Source organism: Ascaphus truei, chromosome 7 (genome assembly GCF_040206685.1).
Source record: "Ascaphus truei isolate aAscTru1 chromosome 7, aAscTru1.hap1, whole genome shotgun sequence".
NCBI lineage: Eukaryota > Metazoa > Chordata > Amphibia > Anura > Ascaphidae > Ascaphus > Ascaphus truei.
Window position 1 is genome coordinate 76,234,138 of NC_134489.1, and position 25,982 is coordinate 76,260,119.

Below are 25,982 nucleotides of genomic sequence, written 5' to 3' on the forward strand. Positions count from 1 at the left end.
ATGGGGAGAATTGTGTGGGTGTTGAGTGAGTGGGATGGAGTGAAAGTAGGGAAGGTGTTGAATGATAGAGGAGGGATGAGCGACAGAGAAAGGGGGCATGAGAGAGGGGGAAGAGTGTAAGATTGGGGGTGATGTATCAAGGAAATGTGAAGCCAAATTGATGCGTTGGTTTGCATCAATGTATCAAGGTTTTAGCTACAAGTTTCATGGAGTGTTCGACATCTTGCAATTTGATGAGTGTCAATAGGAGGCGTTAGGGAGGAGCTACATGACATACAGATAATATAATAAGATGATCAAAGTCTGCATCTTTGTGCATCACTTTTTTAACATGCATTTGCGTTAAAAAAAAGATCTAAAGTTGTGTAAACTTTTCTAGCTAACAATTTGCATCAGAAGAAACAGTTTCTTCCATTTTACGCAAACGCAGGTAGAAAATTGAGCAATTGATAAAAAAAAGTCTATGTGCACTTTCTTTGCTTTGATACATCTTCCCCATTGTATACAATCTCTGACTTGCCGTATAGCTGCTATACCTAAAGATGAACCCTGTGAGTGTGGCACTTATACGATCAGTTCCTGATAGAGCCCCTGCTCGATTTAAACCTATTTTTTCAAAGAGATTCATGTGGCCGCCTGCCAATTATTTTATGTAAACATTCCCCCCCCCCCCCACTGTTTTTTCTTTTTTATTTCAGGTGTCCCTGGCAATGACAGTATTGGCTGTACAGGCAGTCTTCGTTTTACAACGCTTCGTTTTACAACGAATGGCTTATCCAACGCTATGCAATGCATACCTATGTTCATTTTTACAACGCCAAAACGGCTTAACCAACGCATTTACGACGCTTTGCAAAGTTGTTTAGGTGTATATAATATATATATTATACTATATTATACTATATAATATATTATATTTTGAAATTATATTATATATTATGTTATATTATATATATAATACAGTATATGCCTGTGACGAGAGCTTTGTGACCGGCTATAATAATACACCAAATAACTGGGTTGAACTGAACGAGGCTTAGATATAATAAAGTATATTTATTCCTTAAATAGGTGAACACAGCAATATAGTACAGTAACAGGCAAGAAGTAGCACTTACTTGGGGGTGGGGAATGAGAAGTATCAAGTAGCAATTCTCCAGCAATCAGGTAACGATCAAGATGGTATCAGAAGACAATGGATATAGGGATTACCACAGTTTATATATCTTTCGTAACCCTATCCTTAATATTAAGTACAGGCTATTGGATAACAATTAGCTGTATCCAATCTTTAACGTGGGAACACATTTTAATCCATGCCCCCCTGCTAGTTAGCTCATGCGCACTAGGACCCTGGGGTCTCATTTCTGTAGCCCCACATTTATATAAGGAATGCCAGCCAGTCTACCAAATGGAATTTCTGGCAGGATACCCTTTGTTGGAAGGTGTCAAATATGACACTCACAGACTGCTCTGGTTTGAGTCGTCTCCGCCCTCAGGTAAACAGTGAGGGTGGCAAAACCCTTTGAACAGTACTTAGGTCCTAGACATTGGGTCGCCTCTCTGACCATCTGCTTCCCTGTGTACAAAGGAATCTCCTCAGATTTGTTATCCCTGCCTTGGGATACAACATTAAAGGTAAAATATAAACATGTTAAAATGTCCGGTTCTGTTGGGCTCAGCGGGTCCAAACTGCCCAGTTCTCAATGCCGGAACTGGGACATCATATGATCCAAGTTTCAGCCTGCTGGGACCTTCGGAACCGGAGATACACAAATACAACTTAAACCATTTCTCATTTTAATACAAAAATCTCCGCTGTAAATTAAATCACGGTTTTTCACTAAATACCCATTGAAAACAATGGGCTCCGCCGCCATAGACTTTCAATGGCAAACCGCCGCCATTGGCGGCTATGGGAACCCGCCGCCATAGACTTTCAGCGGGGCATCGACGCCGTTGAAGGCTATGGGGTTTCTCCGCCATAGCCGGTCAATGGAAATTGGCCGCCATTGGAGTCTATGGGAGAATTCCCGAACTTTCAAGGGGGTCCATACTCCATCGGGTTGGTCCAAGAGGGTCAAGGATAGTTCCGCAGCCATGCCGGAGCAGTGCCTACAGGTACCCCAAACCCTGGCCCTCAGGACCCTCCGGAACCGGAGATATGGATTCATGGTTTATAGCTTTTCGGACTTAGTCAAATTCCTGAGCTGTTTCGGCTGCCGCCATTGGAACCTATGGCGCGACCCACTCTCTCGGCACGACCCTTCTCGGGGGTCCAGGATTCGGGAACCCGGTGGTGGTCGAGTGGGGGAGGTCTAGGAACTAGGGGCAAAAAAGAATTTTATTTCTGGGTGCCCTAGAACTGTAGATTCCCACGCCACTTAACGTTGAACTTGACGAATCAGTGATCAAAGCTCTTTTTCAGAAAAAGTATCCGCTTTGCGGTTTGGACGGCAGCCAACGCGTTCCTGGAAAGCGCTGTCGAGGAATCTCCATTGAAGTCAATGAGCCCATTGACTTACAATGGGAAACCGCCGCTCCTCCTCTCGGACGCCACCTGCTGGTCTTCGAGGGAAACAGATCCAAAACAGCAAGATCCGCCATTGAAATGCATTGAGCTCTAATGGCGACCTATGGGACTCTGCAAAATGGTGCCTGAAAAGGCGGGAAAATTACACAAAGGGCTATAATCACTAAAGAACTACTAACCCTTGCCCTCCCGGATGGATCCCAGTGTGTGTGTGATGCAGACACTGATATAACAAGATATAACAATAAAGCATGGGGACAGGGGAATATACATTTTCATGCTATAACAAGGGTAAAACCACATTTCTGGACCGCAGCCCAGTTAACCCCTTGTCTCCCTGGTGAGGTCAGGGGATGGCCAAATGGGGTGCAACCCCTTTAATACCGGGCCACACCCTTTCTCCCTCTACACCTCCCCTTCTTAATGGGTGACCTGTGGCCCACTGGCCCTAACGGGGAGTGGGGCACTGCTGGCACCATTAATGAATTCAGTCTCAGAGGGATAGTCCTGGCATGAAAGTCTATCAGCATTGCTGTTTCACTGCCGTTTTTGTGCTAATTGGTAAATTCAAATTCTTGTAAAGCTAAGCTCCATCTCAGCAACTTGGCATTCTCCCCTGATGCCCTCTGCAGCCAACTCAGGGGGTTGTGGTCTATGATGACCGTGAAAGCCCTTCCATATACATAGGGCTGGAGCTTTTTAAGTGCCCACACAATGGCCAAGCACTCCTTCTCAATGGTGGCATATGCCACCTCCCTGGGAAGTAGTTTGCGACTGAGATACACCACAGGATGCTCTCTACCGTCGTCTCCCACCTGGCTCAGTACAGCTCCAATACCAAAGTCTGAGGCATCAGTCTGAATGAGAAAATGCTTGGTATAGTCTGGGGCAGCCAGTATGGGGGCTCCAGCAAGCCAATTTTCAGTGCCTGGAAAGCAGTTTCACAGGCAGGAGTCCAGGTAATAAGCACAGGCAGTTGCTTCTTAGTTAGATCAGTCAGGGGTTTGGCCACGGCGCTGTACTGTGGGACAAATTTCCTATAGTACCCTGCAGTGCCCAAAAATGCCATGACCTGTTTCTTGGTTTTTGGAACAGGCCACTGAACTATGGCTTCTACCTTGGCTGGCTCTGGTTTGAGGTGCCCTCCACCCACCCTGTGCCCTAAGTACAGGACCTCTGCCATCCCTATCATACACTTAGTGGGTTTCAAGGTAAGCCCAGCCTCCCTGATCCTATCCAGCACCGCAGCTACATGTCCAAAGTGGGATTCCCAGGAACTACTAAAGACAGCAATGTCATCTAAGTAAGCCCTGGCATAGCTCTGCATCCCTTCCAGTAACCTATTGACCAGGCGTTGGAAGGTAGCCGGGGCATTCTTCATCCCAAATGGCATCACTAAAAACTCATAGAGGCCACTTGGAGTGATGAATGCTGACTTCTCCCTAGCCTCCACGGTCAGTGGGATTTGCCAATAGCCTTTGCACAAATCCATGGTGGTCAGATACTTTGCCTCCGCGAGTTCATCCAGTAACTCATCCATGCGGGGCATGGGGTAAGCATCTGACACCGTCCCAGCGTTGAGCAACTGGTAGTCCACACAAAACCGGGTGGTCTTGTCCTTCTTAGGAACTAGGACTACCGGGCTTGCCCAAGGACTCTGGGACGGAGTAATTACCCGTAGGGTTAGCATCTCCTCTATTTCCCTCTCCATACTTGTCTTGACCTCTGCTGACACTCTATAAGCGTGCTTATGCAGAGGCTGCAGGTCCCCTGTGTGCACTGGGTGTTTTGTGAGATGTGTGGTCCCTGGCATTTCAGTGAAGAGGGCGCTATACTGAGCTAGCATGTCCCTGGCTTATCCCTTCTGCCTAGCACTCAACTGTGCCCCTATCTCCACCTGCTCCACAGTGTTCCCTTGCCTAGCCTCCCCTAGGAGATCAGGCAGAGCATTGCTCGCCGGATCCTCCAGCAGTGGGCTACAAATGGCCATCACTGCTCCCATACTCGGTGCTCTGTACTCTTTCAACATGTTAATGTGATATGTCTTGTGCCTCTCAGGCTCTACCTGTACAACGTAGTTGCACTCATTCATCTTTCGGATAACCGGGTACGGTCCCGACCAGACAGCCATAAGCTTGTTCTCCTGAGTGGGTTTGAGAACAAGCACCTGCTGTCCTGGGATGAATTCTCTGCTACGGGCATGCCGGTCATACCATTGCTTCTGCTTGGTCTGAGCGGCCCTGAGGTGGTCCTGGGCCACCCCCATGAGCATCTCTAACCGGTCTCGGAGATCTACTACATACTGGATCACTGAAGCATTAGTAGCAGTAGTCTCCCCTTCCCATCCCTCACGGAATAGGTCCAGAGGTCCACGTACCCTGCGGCCATACAGTAGCTCGAAGGGGGAGAAGCCTGTAGATTCCTGCGGTACACCTCGGTAGGCAAACAGCAAGTGCTGTTAATGAATCTCCCAGTCTTTCCCCTCCGCCTCTATATAGGTCTGAAGCATCTGCTTCAGGGTACCGTTAAACCTCTCACATAATCCGTTTGTCTGGGGATGGTAAGGGGTAGTGCGCCGGTGCTGTACACCGCATGCATCCCAGAGACAATGTAACAGTTCACACATGAACTGCGACCCCTGATCAGTTAGGATCTCACTAGGGAAACCTACCCTAGAGAAAATGTTCAGCAAGGCTGCTGCCACTGTCTTGGCATCTATGGTGCCAAGCGCTACCGCCTCAGGGTACCGGGTGGCAAAATCCACCACCGTGAGGATGTAGCGCTTCCTTGACCTGCTAGGAATCATAAGGGGTCCTATAAGGTCCATCGCTACCTTCTGGAAGGGTTCCCCTATTATCGGTAGGGGTCTCAGGGGTGCCTTCACACGGTCGCCCGCCTTACTCACTCGCTGGCAGGCATCACAAGAGCGGCAGAAATTGCTCGCAACCCGTGATGCCCCCGGCCAGTAGTAACGCTGTAATAACCGGGCTCGCGTTCTGGTGACCCCCTGATGTCCCGCTAACGGAATAGAGTGAGCTACCCGTAACAGTTGCTGTCGGTACCCCTGGGGCACTACTAGCTGTCGCTTACCGGTCACCCCCTCCTCTATCCCTGGGTTCCCTTGTGCTCTATACAGGAGTCCCTTATGCCATAGGCAGTGCTCAGTGCTTTCCCCTGCCTGAGATTCGGATGCCCGAATTCTCACACCGGCCAAGGGTAGGGTCTGTCTTCACTGCCTCCCTAAACTGGGCTCCTAATTCTGGCCACCCCCAAGTCACGTCATTGTCCGGGGAATGGGGAAGGGTGAGGGGAAACAGTAAGTCAGTCTGTGGTTGCAACTGATCCTGGCTTACCTCCCCGGGCTCCTCTGCGCCCTCCGCTAACGTGGTCCCAAAGGCTGGGGGACTGGCGCCGCCGCCATTGCCGCGGTCTGGCTCCAGGTAACCGCCGCCACTGCAGCTGGCTTTGGCATCCGGTCGTAGGTGCAGGTCATCGGTCCCAGATCATTGCCGAGAAGAATTTCAGCATCCAAGCCGGGTAAAACCCCCACCTCCCGCACACCCTTGCCCTCCCCCCAATCAAAAAGATTCTGGCCACTTGCAAGAAATGTGACTCTCCGTCGGCCACAGTGATCTGCATCCCAGGGCCTGGGAGCAATTCCTCTGGCCGGACCATATCAGGTCGGACCAGGGTCACTGCAGCTCCTGAATCCAGCAAGCCGACTGCTTGCCGGTCACCGACTGTAACCGGGGTGAGATGTCTGCTCCGGCCGTCCGTCTGCTGAAGGGCTGCGCCGATCTGTCATCCGCTCCTGGCTGTAGGCACCGATGAAACCGGGATAGGGGTGACATGGGACGTCACGCTGGGAGTTGTCCATTGGGGGGTGTTAGCAGACTTTTTGGCTGGCGCCGCCGCCACTTTGGCTGGTACCTTGGCGGGCATCAGGGCTCGGCTGGCCACATAGTCATTTGCTAGCCTTGCCGCCTCCTGGTAAGTCTTGGGCTTTTTGTCATATACCCAAGCCCTCACCGCCGGCGGGCACTGCTGCCTGAGCTGCTCCTGAAAGATGAGGTCCAGCAGGCGTTGGCAAGTCCTGGCCTCATAGCCCTCCACCCAGCGTGTCCCGTGCAAAGCCATACGGGTCGCATAGGTGACATAGGTCTCCAGTCTCTTTTCCAGCCGGAATTTACCCCGGTAGGCTTCAGGGGTAAAACCATACTGAAATAACAACAGCTCTTTCAGGTGGTCATAATCATCAGCATACTCCTCTGGAAGCGCCATCATTATCTGCTTAGCCAAGCCAGACAGTAAGGGGTCCAAACGTGCAACCCTATGCTGGGGAAGCACGTTATACCGCCGGCACTGCGTTTCAAAGTTCTTTAAGAAACTGTCAATCTGGTCAGTGCCTTCCACGAACTTGGTGAGACTGTGCTTGTCCAGTCGGAGTTCATCTTTGCTGGCTTGGACAGGGGGGCAATAAGCGGGTCGGTTCACTGCCATAGAGATGAACTGTAGCTGCTCCTCCGGTGTCCCTCTGTCACTCCACGCTGTAATCAGTGCCAACATTTCAGGGGTGAACGGACTCTAGCCGCAGCCACCAGTGCCCCTCCTGTTGCACTGGTCCCGTGAGGTGCACTTGTTCCCTTCCCTGGGATTCTGTGGCCCGGGCTTCATAGTCACTGATTGCTGCTATCATGTCTGCGACCGCCTGGTTCTCATACTCCAGTCCATATTCACGGCACTTGTCTTTCAGCTGAGTTCTAGTCCTCAGGTTGAATGAGCCTTCCGCTTCACTCATGGTTCTGGGTCGCAGCAGTGAGGTGGTGTTACAACTTGTGTTAACTGTTGCACTACTGTGTGTTCAATATCTTTAGTCCCAGGAACTCACAATTACCATCGAGTTCCCACTATATTACAGTATCCCTCAGTACACTGTAATACAGGTCCATTTCAATTCCGCCGCTGCCACCAGTTTTATTATATGCCTGTGACGGGAGCTTTGTGACCGGCTATAATAATACACCAAATAACTGGGTTGAACTGAACGAGGCTTAGATATAATAAAGTATATTTATTCCTTAAATAGCTGAACACAGCAATATAGTACAGTAACAGGCAAGAAGTAGCACTTACTTGGGGGTGGGGAATGAGAAGTATCAAGTAGCAATTCTCCAGCAATCAGGTAACGATCAAGATGGTATCAGAAGACAATGGATATAGGGGTTACCACAGTTTATATATCTTTTGTAACCCTATCCTTAACATTAAGTATAGGCTATTGGATAACAATTAGCTGTATCCAATCTTTAACGTGGGAACACATTTTAATCCATACCCCCTGCTAGTTAGCTCATGCGCACTAGGACCCTGGGATCTCATTTCTGTAGCCCCACATTTACATAAGGAATGCCAGCCAGTCTACCAAATGGAATTTCTGGCAGGATACCCTTTGTTGGAAGGTGTCAAATATGACACTCACAGACTGCTCTGGTTTGAGTCGTCTCCGCCCTCAGGTAAACAGTGAGGGTGGCAAAACCCTTTGAACAGTACTTAGGTCCTAGACATTGGGTTGCCTCTCTGACCATCTGCTTCCCTTTGTGCAAAGGAATCTCCTCAGATTTGTTATCCCTGCCTTGGGATACAACATTAAAGGTAAAACATAAACATGTTAAAATGTTCGGTTCTGTTGGGATCAGCGGGTCCAAACTGCCCAGTTCTCAATGCCGGAACTGGGACATCATATGATCCAAGTTTCAGCCTGCTGGGACCTTCGGAACCGGAGATACACAAATACAACTTAAACCGTTTCTCATTTTAATACAAAAATCTCCGCTGTAAATTAAATCACGTTTTTTCACTAAATCCCCAATTGAAAACAACAGGCTCCGCCGCCATAGACTTTCAATGGCAAACCGCCACCATTGGCGGCTATGGGAATCCACCGGCATAGACTTTCAGCGGGGCATCGACGCCGTTGAAGGCTATGGGGTTTCTCCGCCATAGCCGGTCAATGGAAATTGGCCGCTCTTGGAGTCTATGGGAGAATTCCCAAACTTTCAAGGGGGTCCATACTCCATCGGGTTGGTCCAAGAGGGTCAAGGATGGTTCCGCAGCCATGCCGGAGCAGTGCCTACAGGTACCCCAAACCCTGGCCCCCAGGACCCTCCGGAACCGAGGTATGGATTCATGGTTTGTAGCTTTTCGGACTTAGTCAAATTCCTGAGCTGTTTCGGCCGCCGCCATTGGAACCTATGGCGCGACCCGCTCTCTCGGCACTAACCTTCTTGGGGGTCCAGGATTCGGGGACCCGGTGGTGCTCGAGTGGGGGGAGGTCTAGGAACTAGGGGCAAAAAGAATTTTATTTCTGGGTGCCCTAGAACTGTAGATTCCCACACCACTTAACGTTGAACTTGACTAATCAGTGATCAAAGCTCTTTTTCAGAAAAAGTATCCGCTTTGCGGTTTTGCGGTTTGGACGGCAGCCAACTCGTTCCTGGAAAGCGCCGTCGAGGAATCTCCATTGAAATCAATGAGCCCATTGACTTACAATGGGAAACCGCCGCTCCTCTCGGATGCCACCTGCTGGTCTTCGAGGGAAACAGGTCCAAAACAGCAAGATCCGCCATTGAAATGCATTGAGCTCTAATGGCGGCCTATGGGCTCTGCAAAATGGTGCCTGAAAAGGCGGGAAAATTACACAAAGGGCTATAATCACTAAAGAACTATTAACCCTTGCCCTCCCGGATGGATCCCAGTGTGTGTGTGATGCAGACACTGATATAACAAGATATAACAATAAAGCATGGGGGACAGGGGAATATACATTTTCATGCTATAACAAGGGTTAAACCACATTTCTGGACCGCAGCCCAGTTAACCCCTTGTCTCCCTGGTGAGGTCAGGGGATGGCCAAATGGGGTGCAACCCCTTTAATACCGGGCCATCCCCTTTCTCCCTCTACAATGCACTATATAATTTATGTGTGTGCTGCATATCTTATTGTCTGCGTAAAATATTTTTTGTATTTTAGCATTAAAAATGCCGTCAGGAACGGAACCTTTCATTTAAACAGTGTTCCTATGGGAAAACATGTTTCGCTTTACAACGTTTCGCTATCCAACGCCATTTTGAGTAACGCATTGTGTCGGATAACCGAGGACAGCCTGTATAATCCATTGACTGCAGCTAGGTCAACCAACTGGCCTTAAGCTTAGGGGTTCCCAGTTGCTAAATTGTGTCCGTGTGTGGAACTTGGTGTTGTCCTTGATTGTGACCTGACCCTTAAACATCAGGTGTCAGCTGTGATCGAATCTTCATTCTTCCACCCAAGGAACATAGCCAGGATTAAGCACTTGATCCCCCCAGAGGATCTTACTATGCTTGTCCATGCCTTTGTATCCTCACACCTGGACTACTACAATGCACTCTACCTGGGTCTTCCATAAACAGAGCTGCACCGCCTGCAGTTGGTACAGAATACTGCGGCCAGGTTGTTAACTAACTAGACCCATTCTGGCCGCATGACACATGTTCTCTGTTCTCTGCACTGGCTGCCTGTAAAATGGCAAATTTATTTCAAGATTGGCTTGTTGACATTTAAAGCACTACATAACCAGGGTCCCAGCTATCTGGAAGAGCTTCTAGCTCCTTACGCTCCCATTCGCTCACATTGGTCAGCAAACGAAGGACTCCTAAGATTTCCCATAATCTCCTTTACTTCCTTTGGGACCCAAGCTTTTAGCCACGCTGCTCCCACTCTGTGGAACAATCTGCCTCATACAGTTAGAGAGGCCCACTAACTGGAAATCTATAAAAACAGGCTCAAGACCTACCTGTTTACCCAGGCATTTAATTAATTAACCACAACCTGTCCGGCATTTAATAGCTACAGTACCGTCCCATCCTGTTGTAGCGGGGTACCCCCTGGCTACTAAATCTACCCAATGGGCTGGTAGTAAACCCTTGTGTTCACAGGTTTGCCAGTAGTTATCATGGGGTTTTCCCCCTTCATCCTTGGTGCTGCGCTTGAGTGACAGCAGGGGGTGGCATATCCTGTTGTGGCTGGGCCAACGGGATGCCCGCCCTCTGGCTGTACTTAAGGGCAGGAGCGCCCTAAACTTAGTGGTTGTCCTTCCCCATGAGGAAGGCAGGTCACGTCTGGGAGCCTGTGATTGGGGCCTTCCATGCGCTCTTCCCTCCGGGGAGGAGTAAAGGGACTATACCTCTGCCTCTGCTAGGGAGGTGGGAAAGAGCTAGGACGGCTGCGGGTGCCCTAGGCCCGTAAAGACTGTCCAGGGACTATATCCGGTGATATCTGAGATTAGAGACTGTGATCCGGCAGGTGACTGCAGAGTACCTGTGTTACTGCAATACGAGTAGTAATAAACCCGTTCCTGTTTTGCAATATACCTCCTGCCTGGTGTGTGATCTAATTGGGGGGAGAGTTACAGTTCTACCGTGAAAGATCACCTCCATATCCCTGGAGACTACAGCAGATAGAGGCGCTGCACTGCCAAGTATTACGTGGTGTATGGAAGCCTGTTCCTGAAGTCCCAAAGTTACTGCGGACGACTCGGCCCTCCTGTTACCAGCAGGTATGCACCACATATACCCAGTAATGGCCCCGATATGCGATTGGGCGGGTGGGGTGGGAACACCGTTACACTGTACTGCATCTTTCCTTGTGTTTGGTCTTGTATATAACCTTAACCATCTTCTTTTTCACTTTTTATAACTGTGAAGTGCTTTGTGTCCCATTGGGAGAAAAGTGCTATATAAATAAAGTTATTATTATTATTGTAGACAGAAATTATCCAAATTATTGATAACATTAAAACACTGCAGCAGCATCAGACTCAAATAATGGAGAGTCAGTAATAACTAGACTGCCACTTTATATGTTGCATTCAGCAGTGATCCACGTGACTCCAGTGTTAGATTTGGAGCTTGCTGTTTGGAAGAAGTTGACGTATTTGGTGATGCAAGGGGAAAATGAGCCATTTACATACGCTTTTCAACAGTGAAATCCTGCCACCCTCTGGATATGCTCAAAGAAGCAGACCGTTGTTCTTGTACGTACAAGAACATGTCATTGTACAAAAATTGAGGTTTTAAATCTGTTTAATATGATACAGTTCTTACAAAGAAAAATTGCAAGTAATTGTGTGTGTGTGTGTGTATATATATATATATATATATATTTTTTTTTTAAATATCATATATATTTTATATATATTAATCTAGTGTGTGTGTGCGTGCGTGCGTGCGTGCGTGCGTGTGCGTGTGCGTATATGAAGCAAATGACGTGAGCGCAACCAGAGTATAAGGAACTATCTAGCGGGATTAGACAGGGTGATTTGACCCAAATATTGCTAATTGTAACAGTAGATTGTTGGTGTACTGAGCATTACATTCTTATAGTTTGAGTGAAGTAATTAGATAAATCACACTTGAAATGAGTCTTGTATAGCAGATGATTCTGTGAATAAAGTTTAGAGACAGAACATAGTGAAGGACTGCTTGAAGATTTACTTCGCAAATGATAGAAATGTGTAAATATATATTGGCATAACCCTTTCAGTACCAGGCAGAGGGAAGAACCATGCAATACTGCCTCTTTGGTACTGAAACTGAATGGAATATGGGGTGAAAAACATGATATTCACAATAAATAGTAAAGGATACTTGTCTTTAAAAATCTTCCACAACTGTTATATAGCACCATAGGTGACTGATATCCCCTATGTAAAATGATGCCTGCGGATAATGACTAAAAAAGACTGTTCATGGTCCCAAGGCTCAACAAAGTATCCGGACGTTCCTCCTTCTCCTACCGTGCACCCCAAAACTGGAACAACCTACCAGAGACTCTCACATCCACCATCAGTTTAAGTTCTTTCAAATCTAAAGCTGTCTCACATTTTAACCTGGTCTGTAACTGTTTCATACGCTCATAATATATATTTTCTTTAACTGTGCATGCAATGTCTTGTATATAATGTATACCCTGTTCATTTATGTAACTGTACTTGTAACCATGTATTATTTGTTTTACTCTGTGCCCAGGACATACTTGAAAACGAGAGGTAACTCTCAATGTATTACTTCCTGGTAAAATATTTTATAAATAAATAAATAATAAGCTTCATAGACACCTATTAAATGTGTATTCCTTCAAAAACAGTTATTGTGACACAGTATAGCAACGCAATGTCAAAATGATAAAGCACGCTGTCTTTGTTTTTTAATCTTGTTTTACAATTTATGTTATTCATGTTGGATTATTGGGGAATAACAGCTTTATTTTGTAACTATTTTTACCATCCTTAAAAACCTAAAGAAACACAAGCACCTACATCTTAAATCCTGCAACATAAAAAAAAAAAAAAAAAGAATTTCAGTGTGTAAAAAAAGGTTTTAGTGAAACATGACATTAACGCGAAATGTGATTTTCAGGAAGGTCATATTAACCAGTGTATGGTTTTATATCAAAGAATGCACATTGCATGAGTGAGCACCGGGAATGAGAAAAACTGTATCCTGCACATCCTTGTCTGTATATTATGGAAGATACATTTACCTTGTTTTGGCTATAGACCCGTATTGCTGCTGTGTGTTGATGAGTTCGGCCAGCTGTTTTTGTAAGGCCATATCTTTACCGTGAGCTTGCCTGATGAATGGATGCTCTAACAGATGAATGACTGATGGCCTCTTTTCAAAGTCCTTAATAAGACACCTATAAGAACATAATATGAAAATTATACCGGCAGATGTTCTTTTGTGTCTTCAGTTTTATCAGTGCCTCACCTGTGATTTCTCAGTGCTCTTGAAAGCATAAGCTAAGCAACATTATAGACGATGAACGTAATTAATAATTAAAATACTTTATTACACAATAACGGTGATTACACAGGGAAAGCCTAAAAGCAGAAAGTTGTATACATCAGATTTTAGCATATGTCCATTCATTGTAGTTATTTGAAAACAGCAATCTCGTGCATATTTGTTTTTCTTTTACATTTCCCCAATTCCCCAAATTCTGGATAGACATGTCTAACGAGGCTTATTCGGCAGCCATATTGTTTTCCAGGTCAGGAATGCAACATTCCTTGTTCAAAACATGCAAGTAACATTATAACAAAGGAGCAGCACATATGCTGCTTTAAGGTGTGTGACCCACACTCTGGGTACAATATGTTATTAGAGTGGAACATTCATAGCTACCTGATCTAAAATGTTTAGAGGCTTATTTAATGCACCAGAGCAGTTGATCATCCCCATTCAAGTAAATCACCAGTGGAGCGATAAGCCGCTTCAGGGCATATTGAATAAACCTCGTATATCAGCAAAAACAGCACTTTGTGGAACAGAATATACATTGTGATACATTTGTATTTTGTTGTGTGTGTCATTGCTCTTATAAGGAGATTCAATAGTCCCTGTTCAATATGGTGGGAAGTGGGGTAATGAATGGTTAATGGCATAGTAACTTCCATTCACGTGAATGGAAATTGATTAATTGTTCACTGTGCATAACCAGTTTCTCGCCATAGAGAATATGGGGAAGGGTTGCAAGAAGTCACAAGTTGTGTGTACCTTATGTGCTACTAGAAACTGTTTTATTGGCAGGACAGTGCGCTATCTTACAACACAAGGGGGAAAATATATAAAGTAGTGTATTTTCAAGAGTAAGAAAAGTATCAGTGTCCCGCTTGAATGTTAGAAGGGTAAGCATTAGCAATCATTTTCAGGATGATGCAAGTGAAAAAATAATGCATCTAAATAATAAATACTGTGTGTATTAACCTAATTTTCTTTATATATTTGAAATCCACAAATGATAAGGTGTGTGTGTGTGTGTGTGTGTGTGTGTGTGTGTGTGTGTGTGTGTGTGTGTGTGTGTGTGTGTGTGTGTGTGTGTGTGTGTGTGTGTGTATTACTTGTCAGAACATAGCAACTTGTGAAATTTTAAATCAAAAGAAGATACTAATTAAACATTAATTAATTAATAAGGTTTGCTGACAGTGACTTCAAAATTACAAAGTTGTGGTTGCATGCATTAACATCTGGTCCCCCTGACGCTGTACAATTTAAACATTATGTAATCGCCTGTAGAATTTAAAAGTCATTTTCTTTTAGAAATTGGGGTAATCTATGTCTTTTTCAGCGCCAAACAACAACCTGCAATACCGAGAGAAATTAAATGACGTGATAAAAACCTAGCAAACAGAAACAAAAACTTTTAGATATCAGATACATGGCATTTTGTCAGAATGAAAGACATTTTTAAACGACATTCAAAGAGTATGAATCCTGCTGTATGACAAAATCTTTGGATGGATGAATAAATCTCACCTGGAATGTATGTGTAAGTATTAAAAGACGGTTTCTGTAATAATCTTGTAACATCAGGCTTGCAAAATATTACTGCTGTGAAGGATGTCAGAACTGTATCTCCCTATTGGAGAGTTTGATCCTTAAAAAGATGTCCCCACAAATTGCTTGTCACTGTTCACAGGTGGTTTGGTGTCTCTGTGTGGGACCTTCAGCTTTCTTTCTGTATACGCTGAACCAATGAAGCCTAAATCATTTCCATTTCTCTGCCTGTAAACAACTTACACTCCCAGAAAAAGACATTTGTCATTGTACTTTGCATTCATGACGGATCCCTCTCCCATTGTTCAGCCCTATGCATATAACAAACCGTTTGCAGCAGTAAATTTCAGCAAATATTGATTTTCCTTGATTTCTCTATTTGTACTTTTGTAAAACGGGAGGAAGAGGCCGTCTGACACACACAGACTAAATACGACTCTGTTCTAATATACAATAGCCGAGACGCTTTTAATATGAAATATGTATTTTCTTTAAATATTACAGTGAAACAAATGTGAGAAAGTGATTACTTGGTGTAGGCATGCTTCCTATTATCAACTACAAAAGTAGCACTCCTGGTGACGTGTGTGTGTATTTGAAGCAGGGGGTGTAAAAAGACCCCCACTCCCCCAATATATATTAAAAAGAGCCCCCCCCCAATATATATAAAAAAAGACCCCAATACATATAAAAAAGACCCCCAATACATATTAAAAAGACCCCCCATACATATTAAAAAGACGCCCACCCCAAAACATATTAAAAAGACCCCCACCCTCCACACATAATAAAAAGACCCCCACATGCCCAATAATTTTTTTTTAAAGTCTACCCTCCCATACAAATACAAAAAGACTCCCCCCAATACATATTAAAAAGATCCCCACAATGCATATAAAAAAAAGACTTACATTGTAGTTCATCAGGCTGGGTCCAGTAGGTGTGGGGGCCCGGCGTCCAGCACTGCAAGTTGGGCTCGACCTCTGTCCAGGCCCAGCTGCCGGTGATCTCATGGCCGAACCCCAACTCTCCCATCAGCAGCAGCCTGCATGCCTCTATCCCACGCCAAGCTTCCGACAGGTCACCCTCTCATGCCGTCACGCGCCAGAAGCAGAGAGCGCTGATATCATAGCACTGACGTCATAGTGCTAACGTCATAGTGCTTTCGCCACGCTGACGTCAGAGAGGCCCGTTGGCGTGGGACAGAGGGATAGAGTCGTGCAGACTGCTGCTAAGGGAGAGCCGGGCCCGATAGCGAGAGGACAAGCAAACAGGCCCAACACGCAGTGCTGGCCGGCCGCCGCCCCCCCCCCCCCCCGACTAACTGGGCCCGGGATGCCAACCCCAGCAGACCCACCCTGTAGGCGGCCCTGTATATCTTATACTTCTACCACACAGTATATAACACTCCCAACCCACCTAACACCAAGTGAGTGTCCTCACAGTACAAAGGTTGCTTGGCATCAATACTCTGATGTCCTTTTACCCAAAAGTGTGTATGGTAGCGCTACCTGTGAACCGTTGGTGTACTTTAATTGAGGTACCTGCCGGGAACTCCAGTACCCGGTGGGGCCGACTAGCGACAGGGATCCTGGTGATCCAGGATCGGCAGGCGGCGTCTATCATTATCTCCTAGCATCTTTCCCCTGAATACCTTCTCAATATGGCGTCACGTGATACCTGTTGCTATGATAACAGGATGCTGTGATGTCATGACGTTACGCGACGTCACGTTGTAATGGAAACCTGGCACCATGTGGCCATATTGAGAAGATTTGCAGGGGGGAGAATGCGATGCCGGATCATGCTGGGAGATGGCCGGCCAAAGAGTTGCAGGGGAAGATGCCGAGAGGATGACGCTTAAGGTAAGAACCAGTTACTAATATTTCTTAATCCCACCACTGTATATATGCAGTGGAGGGATTCTGCTGGTTCACTAAAAATGTTATTAGTTCACAGAACTGGCTACCTTCCCCCCCTTAAGAACTCCGCTCGGTGTTCTGCTGCTGCTTAGCTGCGTGAGGACCCCATGTGGAGAAGCACTTAGCCGCCGCTCTGCCTCTATCCCCTCCTTCTCTTTCACGGCACTGACTCAGGTAGGGGGTCTGGAGAGAGGGCAGGGGGCTCAGAGTATGCCCAGCTGCGCAAGCTGGCGTCACTGCAGCAAGAGCTTGAAGAAGGAGAGAACCTGCCTGCTGCTGTTCTGCTGAGAACAACTTTCCTACTACTATGAAAGTACTGCAGCTGCTCCGTTAAACCACCGGCACAACCCATTCCCCCTCCCCCCAGCGCGCTGCTGTTCCAGCTAACAGAAAAACGTTCACATTTGTACTTGCAAGCAGTTGCACTTTTGGACATTGTATTGCGCTAGGTCCCCCTGATCTCTATCTCCACCCTGGTCTCTCTCCCCCCGCCGATATCTCTTCTTCCCCCTCCCCCGGTCTCTCTTCTTCCCCCCCCCCCCTGGTCTCTCTTCTCCCTCCCCCCCCTGGTCTCGCTTCTCCCTCCCCTGGTCTCTCTCCCTTCTTCCTCCCCCCACCCTGGTCTCTGCTCCCTCCCTGGTCTCTCTCCCCCTCCCCCCCCACCCTGGTCTCTGCTCCCTCCCTGGTTTCCCCCACTGTCTCCCTCTCCCACACTGCTTACCCTCACCCTCAGGTGTTTTATTACAATGCGTTTGATTTATAGGCTGGATGTGTTTAAGTAACAATTGCATAGTGCGCATACGTCTATTCTGTTTTTCCACATTCACCGGATTGCCCTGGATGCCATATCGGAGTACAAATGGGACTTAATATATTTGAACTTTATTATAATATCCAGCTACGGTAATGAATTATTTTTTATTGACATGTGTCCTATATTACGGATAGGACATCCCCGCTTCAGCACGGTCTGTCGTCCTTCCTTCCTGCTTCCTGGGATTAACAACCCAGGTTGTACCAGCAGACTCCGCGACCACGTCCAGCGGGTCTAGGGGACTGTGCAAGCCTCTTCTACAGCTGGGGAGCACTTTCTATCTCCCCCCCCTTCTCTGGGGAAAAACAGTCTCTCTCACTCAGCTTTGCAGCTCCCTGTGTCTGCCTTAAAACACTTCTTTGTTCATTCAGATTAGGTTGATTAGATGCACCTGAGGGTATCTTATTCAGGGGAAATTAACTCTCTGTGCATTGGAAAAGTCCCATAGCTACCCTATTCCAGCACCTAGAGGACAGTGATGGTATCACAATACACACACACACACGCGATACCGTTTGAAGCACGAGATCAGGAGACAGCACTCTGGTAAGTTTGATACCAAGTTTTTGTATTGAAAAAAAAAGACACATAAACCGACGTTTCGGTCCCCCAGGGGGAACTTTCTCAAGGTGGTGACCGAAACGTCAGTTTATGTGTCTTTTTTTTAAAGTGAAACTTCTTTAGTGGCACCTCATTCGTAATGGGACAAAAATGGATTGTGGAGACAGACAATGAAACGGATGTGACGTCAAAGTGCTGTCAGTTGAGGCCGGGCTGTGTTCTGGCAAATCACATGCGGTGGCGGCAGTGGCGCCGCTCCTAACTGCCACCGCTCCCCCCACACGGCTGCTTACATGCGGCGGCGGCGGTAGCCGTCGGCACCGCTCCCCCGCACCCGCTCAAAATTTAAGCACTGCCGCCACTCCTAATGCTCCCCCACACCGGACGCTTACTCTGCATCTGATCTCAGATGCATAGGTTGTGGGCTATTTGCTCAAATTAAAGATGGCTGCCCTGCAGCGATTGCGGTGGACTGCGCTTGCGCCGCAGATCTGTTGAGAGGACAAGGCGGAGATGCATCTCTTCGGTCTCCAAGGTAACGTTTTAGTGGGCCGGGCGAGGTGGCGAGCTGCGCAGCCGCAGAGCGGCTGCTGAGGCAGAAAAGGAGAAGGGAAGAGCCTGGATAATTCAAGATGGCTGCGGATGCTGTGGTTGCAATGAAGCATGGGAGGGGTAGGCCGTGAAACCTACACACCCTGGGACAGGGGTCCTCACAGGTAATGCAACATAGTGTGGGGGCCTGCTGGGGGGAGGGGGGAGACTAGGGAGGGGGTACAATGGAGACCCCCTACATACAGGGGAAGAGCAAAGAGTCCTTACAAGAACCAGTGACCCCATACACCCAGCTCAGGCTCCTTATAAAGGGTCAGTGACCCCATACCCCATGGCCCTGTACCTCTGCCGTGTGCGCTGGCTGCAGCAGGACACGCCACCGTGTGCGCATCTCAGCATACATACAAACACACACACTGACTGACACACACACACACACACACTGACTGACACATACATACACACACACTTACTGTCACAAACATACTGACAGACACATACATACACACACACACACTGACTGTCACACACAGTGACTGACACACACACACACACACACACACACACTGACACACACACACTGACTGACACACACAAACAGTGACTGACACACACACACGCACACTGACTGACACACACTGACTGACACACACACATACACTGACTGACACACATACCTCTGCAGGGGGGCTGGCTGCCACAGGACACACAGCCCACAGCTCTGCCGGGGGGGAGAGAGTCAGGAGAGGGGGGTAGGACACAGAGAGAGACATACACACCACACGCATACACTGACTGACACGCACACACCCAAGGGATTCAGTTACTATAAATATAGGCGTGCAAATAGCTAAAACACGCGGTCAAACTTCTTTGTGTTTTGGAACTGAAATTGTGTTTTGATTTTTAATTAAAAACATCACCATCACAAATACAATTTCTGTGACAAAAGACAAAGAAGTTTCACTTACTATGCGCGTGCACAGCACACACAGATTTTTCTCAATACAAAAACTTATCAAACTTACCAGAGTGCTGTCTTCTGATCTCGTGCTTCAAACGGTATCGTATGGTTTATTATTGCTTTATGGGACAAGTACCCAATTGTTTTTTACTTGCAAGTGGAGTGCTGGCTGCTTCTTTGGATTACACACACACATACACACACATACACACACACATACACACACCAAGTATTGCTGCTAAAGGTGGTTCTACAAGCTATTGAATCATAAGGTATACTTAGTTTTTCACACATGGCTTCTCCAGTTTGGCTTTATTTTTGTTAAATAAATCATGACACTGTGTAATATGTCATTTGTTGTTGTTCATCTGAGGTTGTATTTACCTAATTTTTAGACCTGCTGAGGAACAGATGATTGTTATTATGTCCTTTCTTTTTCACACAAGTGTGTGTGTGTGTGTGTGTGTGTGTGTCTGTGTGTATATATATATATATATATATATATATGCAAATATAGCTGTATGCTCATCTGCATGTCTTAGGCAGGTCTGCAACCCCGCCTTTCCCCATTATCACCCAGCATACAGCACTTCCACTGCAGCAAGGGATTCTGGGAAATGACATGCAAATGAGCACACAGTGTCACTTTTTGCCTCAATAACCATTTTTAACATGGTTCCCTATAGGCTTAAGCTTGCTGCATGGTCACAGCTTTGAGCACAGCCAGGGTTAAGGTGCATACCCAGAAAACCACCCACAGACAGCTGTTTCGACCTTGATGGGTCTCATCAGTGTGGGGTTGATTTTACTGGGAATGCAAGAGAGGCTATGGGATAGGCTAAACCATAATACTGAGTTAAGTTATGGTGAGTAAAAAAAGTGACAAAAACCCTCCACAGGAAAGCAAATATGCAAATATAGCTGTATGCTCATCTGCATGTCTAAGGCAGGTCTGCAACCCCGCCTTTCCCCATTATCACGCAGCATACAGCACTTCCACTGCAGCAAGGGATTCTGGGAAATGACATGCAAATGAGCACACAGTGTCACTTTTTGCCTCAATAACCATTTTTAACAGTTGGATGCTGTATGCTAGGTGATAATGGTGAAAGGCAGAGTTGCAGACCTGCCTAAGACATGTGAATGTGCTCACAGCTGATATATATTATTATTATTATATATAGTAAAACCATTAGCTATTCTAAAATCCTTGTGCCTTCTACCATATATTCTTAGCTGAAAATTAATTCTCAGAATTCATTAGTGTCACTACATTAAACATACAGTAGGTTGCAGAAATGGGCTGCAGTCTCTGCCAGGCTGCTAAGCACCATTTTCATTCTGCCACAATTACAGGCAGTGAAGCAGCATTTATTACGGGGTAACAAGTGCAGACACCTACACAAACACATACAGGCATGCAGGAGACTGCCTATACAAATTTAGAGGCTGCATGTTCTATGGTGATAACATTGTTGGAATTGCTAGGTCTTGACAATGAGAATAGCCATTTTATAACTAGTAAATCAAGTTGAATCCAATTTGGTGCCATTTCTTTACAACCAGTGGGCAAAATATATTTAGCACTGATAACGTGAAAATGTTAGAAGCAGATAATAAGCCAAACAGTTGACATCGCAAATTCAGCCTGGGTTACAAAAATATTGTCACAGTTAACTGTAAATGGCTTACAATCTTTTATTTATACTTATTGTAAAGCTCTCTACGTACTCTGCTGTTCTTAATAAATACTTGATTGCTGAAATCAGTCCTTTCAAATCTTTCTTGTACAGTAAGGGTGACTTTTCAAAACCTTAATGGAATTTGTAAAGTAATGGGATAATATATTAGATTCAAGTGTAAGGTGGTTTGTGATTAAAAATAAACTCTTCATTGAACTCCAAGATTGTCGATATAAAATCATCTGAAAACGGCATGCAATTTGACGCAATTAAAATCTGGTGGAAATTAAGGTTTTGAAACATTTTTTTTTCATCTAAATTTCCCCATCTCATGTTTCCTTAGGAGAGAAAGTAACTGCACCGCCAAACAAACTGTTGGAGTTCCTATGCATGGCTGCCGGTTAGGAGGTCACCACACCCCTTTCCCCTCTACCCAGCGTCTTCCCATCTTCCTCCCCTGCAGACCATCTCTTCCTCATTCTCCCATGCAGAATGCCTCTCCCAATTACCTCCAGAGAGGTGGTGCTATGCATTGTAGGGCATAGCTTTTCTCTTCTCAGTGGTGATTGACAGTGCCACTGGGATAAGGAACATTACGCACCACCATTTGTTCCCTGCTCCCAAACCTCTGCCACAAGAGCCCCCCCCCCCACATTCACAGAGACCCTCCACACTGACCATCCACAGTCCCCCCCAAGACTGCCCCATCTAACTCCTCCTCTGAGAGAGTGAAGCGTTAACTACCTCACTGTGAAGGCTCAGGAGGCCACTCCTTGGCTGTAAGCTCTGTTAGGCCTTCGATATAGTAGGCACGCGTGGGCGCGTGACGGAGCGCATGGAAAGAACCAGAAGCGTGGCCTGTAGGATTCCTATGACATGCGCAACGGGGAGGTGTGCCGGAGTGACGTGAGTGGTTTGCCCTTATTTGCTGAACCGCGCACATCACCCAGCCGTGGCGCGACAAAATAAAAATGTCGTCTCCAAAAAATCGCCCGCCTCCGTCGCTCTTGTGCACGCATGCGGTCTCGCGCTCTATGGCTGTCCTCGTTGAGGTACGACCATTTGTTGGCACCATGCGCACTACTGACGTGGCCTTAGGCTGTGGGCAATTAGCTCCTAATTGGAGAAAGACTTTTCTTTAAAATGCTGGAAGTAGCTCCCTGTCAGTACTTTCAGAACCTGCATGAAGACAGGTTCACGTTTCTCAGGAGGATTGCCTGACAAACCGCTGGGCCTCAAGCCCTGCACCAAAAGACACACAAGCAAGTTGCCCAGAGGGATTTACAGAAAGAACAAAAGAAAAGAGCTAAGATCGCACTAACTCCAGTGAATATAGGTGCTAATCAATTGTATGTATGTATGTATGTATGTATGTATGTATGTATGTATGTATGTATATCTTTATTTATATAGAGCGATTAATATACATAGCGCTTCACAGCTGTAATATTAATATAAATAACAAATAATACAAATAACACATAATGGGAATAAGCGCTTCAGACAAAAGTAACATTAGGAAAAGGTGTCCCTGCCCCAAAGAGCTTGCATCTAATTGGTTAGTAGGAAGAACGTGCAGAGACACTAGGAAGGCATTCTGGTAAGTGCGTCTGCAGGGGGCCAAGGTCGATGTATGAGGTATATAGTGTCAGCCATGGAGCTGGTAGTGTAACTGTGAAAAATGTAACAAATGACAGTTAAAAAAAAACAACTTGTGACAATGTCAGGTTAAGTCCACAAATTGGGAGACAAAGTCTCAAAAAGTACTTACAGTACCCAGCAGAATACTCATAAAAGGAAAGAAGATACTTCAAAAAGGACGTCTATGGAGTAGCTGCAGCCTCAAAAGGCCCACAGAACAGGTCCAGGGGAGAATCTACAAACACAAAGTGCAAACTCCCAAAGTGTGATTCAAGTTTTAATGAAACAAATAGTTAAATAAATATTGCACAGAAGATAAAAAAGTTGTTTTTTTTAATTAAAAAAGGGAACACAACGGTTTACAAAAATTGAATAAAAAAAGGACACAATGTTGTATCATGCAATGTGAACAGAATCTGTATATGCATGTGCCCTTACAGTGTATATAAAGGGTATCAGCTTACCTGTCTATACATGGGTCATCCGGGGCAGTAAACAATGGTGGGGTCTCTTTCTCACTGTGTGATGGTGTCCGTGGGAGGGCTGAGAGGCAACGCAAAAATCCTCTGTCCTAATAGCACTGCACTTTCACTGCACCCAGGAACAGGTGTGTTGGCGTGCTGGAAGACGTATAGAGTCACTATGTGCTCTACATTGTAGAGCTAAACTGAGTGCTCCTGATAAGGATATATTGTGACTGCTGAATGGAGCTCGGGAGCTGTGACATGAACTCCCACCTGCACAGTTCAGATCTACTCCATGTATACACACAGATAAGTTCATACCCTTTATATACATTGTAAGGGCGCTTACATATACAAATTCTGTTCACACTGTATGATACACCATTGTGTCCATTTTTTAAATTCAATTTAGGTTTTTTTTTATATTTTATGCAATTTTGATATTCCCTACATATTCTATGATATGGGACGTTTTGACATTTGAGCTATTTGTTTCATTAAAACCTGCATCACGCTATGGGAGTTTGCATTTCTTTTTATTTGTGCCCGGAGGGATTTGCCAGCCTGGGAACTGCAGGACTATATTGCCTACACAGGAAAGGAGTCAGGAGAAAGTCGTCTCTCAGAAGATGTGCCTGGAATTGGGATGGATTAAGATAAAGATATTTAGCACTGTCCCTTTAAATGTATAAAGAAATGGTTTCCCTTACCTAAGAGAATAAAGAACGTTTTGTGTGAAATAAGTGGTGTGATAGTTGTTTACTGATCCAACCACAAGGTCACCCTGTCACATCCTCCCCCCCCCCCCCCACACACACACACAAGGTGACCTTCCCCAGCACCCAATGATGCCCTGCAACCAGATCTCCCCTACATACCCCCTGCCTTGACTGAGACCCTCTTCAGCACTGATCCCCCCTCCCCCCCCCCCCCACTCTTTCCTCGCACTGACCTGTTCCCATGCAAATGCCCATTGAGCACCCTTGTGTGCATTATACATTATATGATAAGAAGTTGTATAGTGGCACTTGTGCTGGTTAGTTCAACCATACTATGAATGCCTGATCAATAAACTTGGCTAAAGTGGGGAAGGTACTTGCCAACATGCAAATGAGGTCAGTATGGTGAATAAGGCCTCAATCCCCAAATATGTAATACACCGACAAGCATTCTCCTGAGGCCCTATTGTCCCTGGACTTTACAGCGTTCAGGAAGAAGGCACACAAGGCAGAGAGTGCTAGAAATCCCCAAACGTTAAAAAAAAAACTGTCATTCAAACCTCAATCTGGCTACCTACAACTGCCGGACTCTCTCCAGCAAAACAGCACTGCAAGAACTGGAAGACAAGATTTAAAAGAATGAGATAATGTTGGCCTTCGTGAAGAAGAAAAGATGAAGGCCTCTGTGACAGGGCTTTTCCCTGGTTTACAAAGCAGCACACCTAGAGCCTGTCTGTAGCTGGTGAGTCCAGCAAGGAGCTGGTTAATTGCAGCCAGAGTCAATTAGTCAGCCTCCACCTGGCTCAAGCGGGTTTAAAGGTGTGTTGCACAAACTGCATGTGGTTCTCTAGTGCAGAAGAACTGGTCTGCCAGAGAGATCCCAACGAACCAGACTCTCTATTCCAGGACACAGCAGACCCTGGAACCCATCAAAGGGTGCCCTTCCCGCCCTCCCCACCGCCCCCCTCCCCCCCTCACGGACACCAATTCAGACCCAGAGACTGATGTAAAGAGCCCCTGCTTACAGGTACCTCTTTAGACTTTAGCGTCAGAGGTTAGCAAGAGGCCTAGACTCCCAGCACTATAGAAAGGGACTGGAAAGTTTGAGTTAGCCCTTACAAAGGGATAGGTCTGTTTGATTTGTTGTTGCTGACATGAATCTGTATTGTTCTTAAGCTACGGGCTAAATAAATGCCACTGCTTATTTCCCCAATCTATGTCTCCTTGGTTGTACCTCTGCACTCGTCTCCTACAGTTTCATTGAGCTCAAAAGCAGAAACCTACTATATTAGAGGTAGAGAAAATGGAACAATCAGTGGAGTTGGCTTCATCGTTAACAAGAGACTGAGAAACAATATGGTGAAATATGAAAGTTCATTGGAAAGGGCAGCCAGAATCATCATTCAGATGCTGGAGACTCGGGCTTCAAATTATCCAAGTGTATGCCCTAACATCAAGTCAAGCAGAGTTGTGAAAGATGATCCACAGGCGTATAACTGAAGATATAAGAAAATGTAACAATGATATAGTGAAGAAGACTATCGAAGTAGGCTATTGAAAATAAAGAAAAGCTTAGAGAAGATAAAGAATCGACATATGATTGAGAAGAAGCAAATCATCACACTCAAACAAGATCAACAATACAAAAAAACATGCACTTATAATAGAGTGTTGAGGATTTCTTCATGAAATTGTACGAGAACACAGAAAACACAGGGCATAATTCAGAACAGGAACAGTGAGAAGAAACCACCA

At 46.0% G+C, this 25,982-nt stretch overlaps 1 protein-coding gene across 9 annotated transcripts in view; it reads right to left on the reverse strand.

The window, feature by feature from the left end:
* The window catches only part of MYO3B (myosin IIIB), a 410,453-nt gene that overhangs the window by 226,406 nt on the left and 158,065 nt on the right, over positions 1-25,982 (reverse strand). For 8 of the 9 annotated variants that reach the window (XM_075609095.1, XM_075609097.1, XM_075609096.1 and 5 more), the window contains one exon: positions 13,113-13,268. In XM_075609095.1, coding sequence (XP_075465210.1) covers positions 13,113-13,268 — 156 coding nt within the window. Of the gene's footprint in view, positions 1-12,781; positions 12,899-13,112; positions 13,269-25,982 lie in introns of those variants that run through there. The other variant, XM_075609104.1, reaches the window with a different exon arrangement.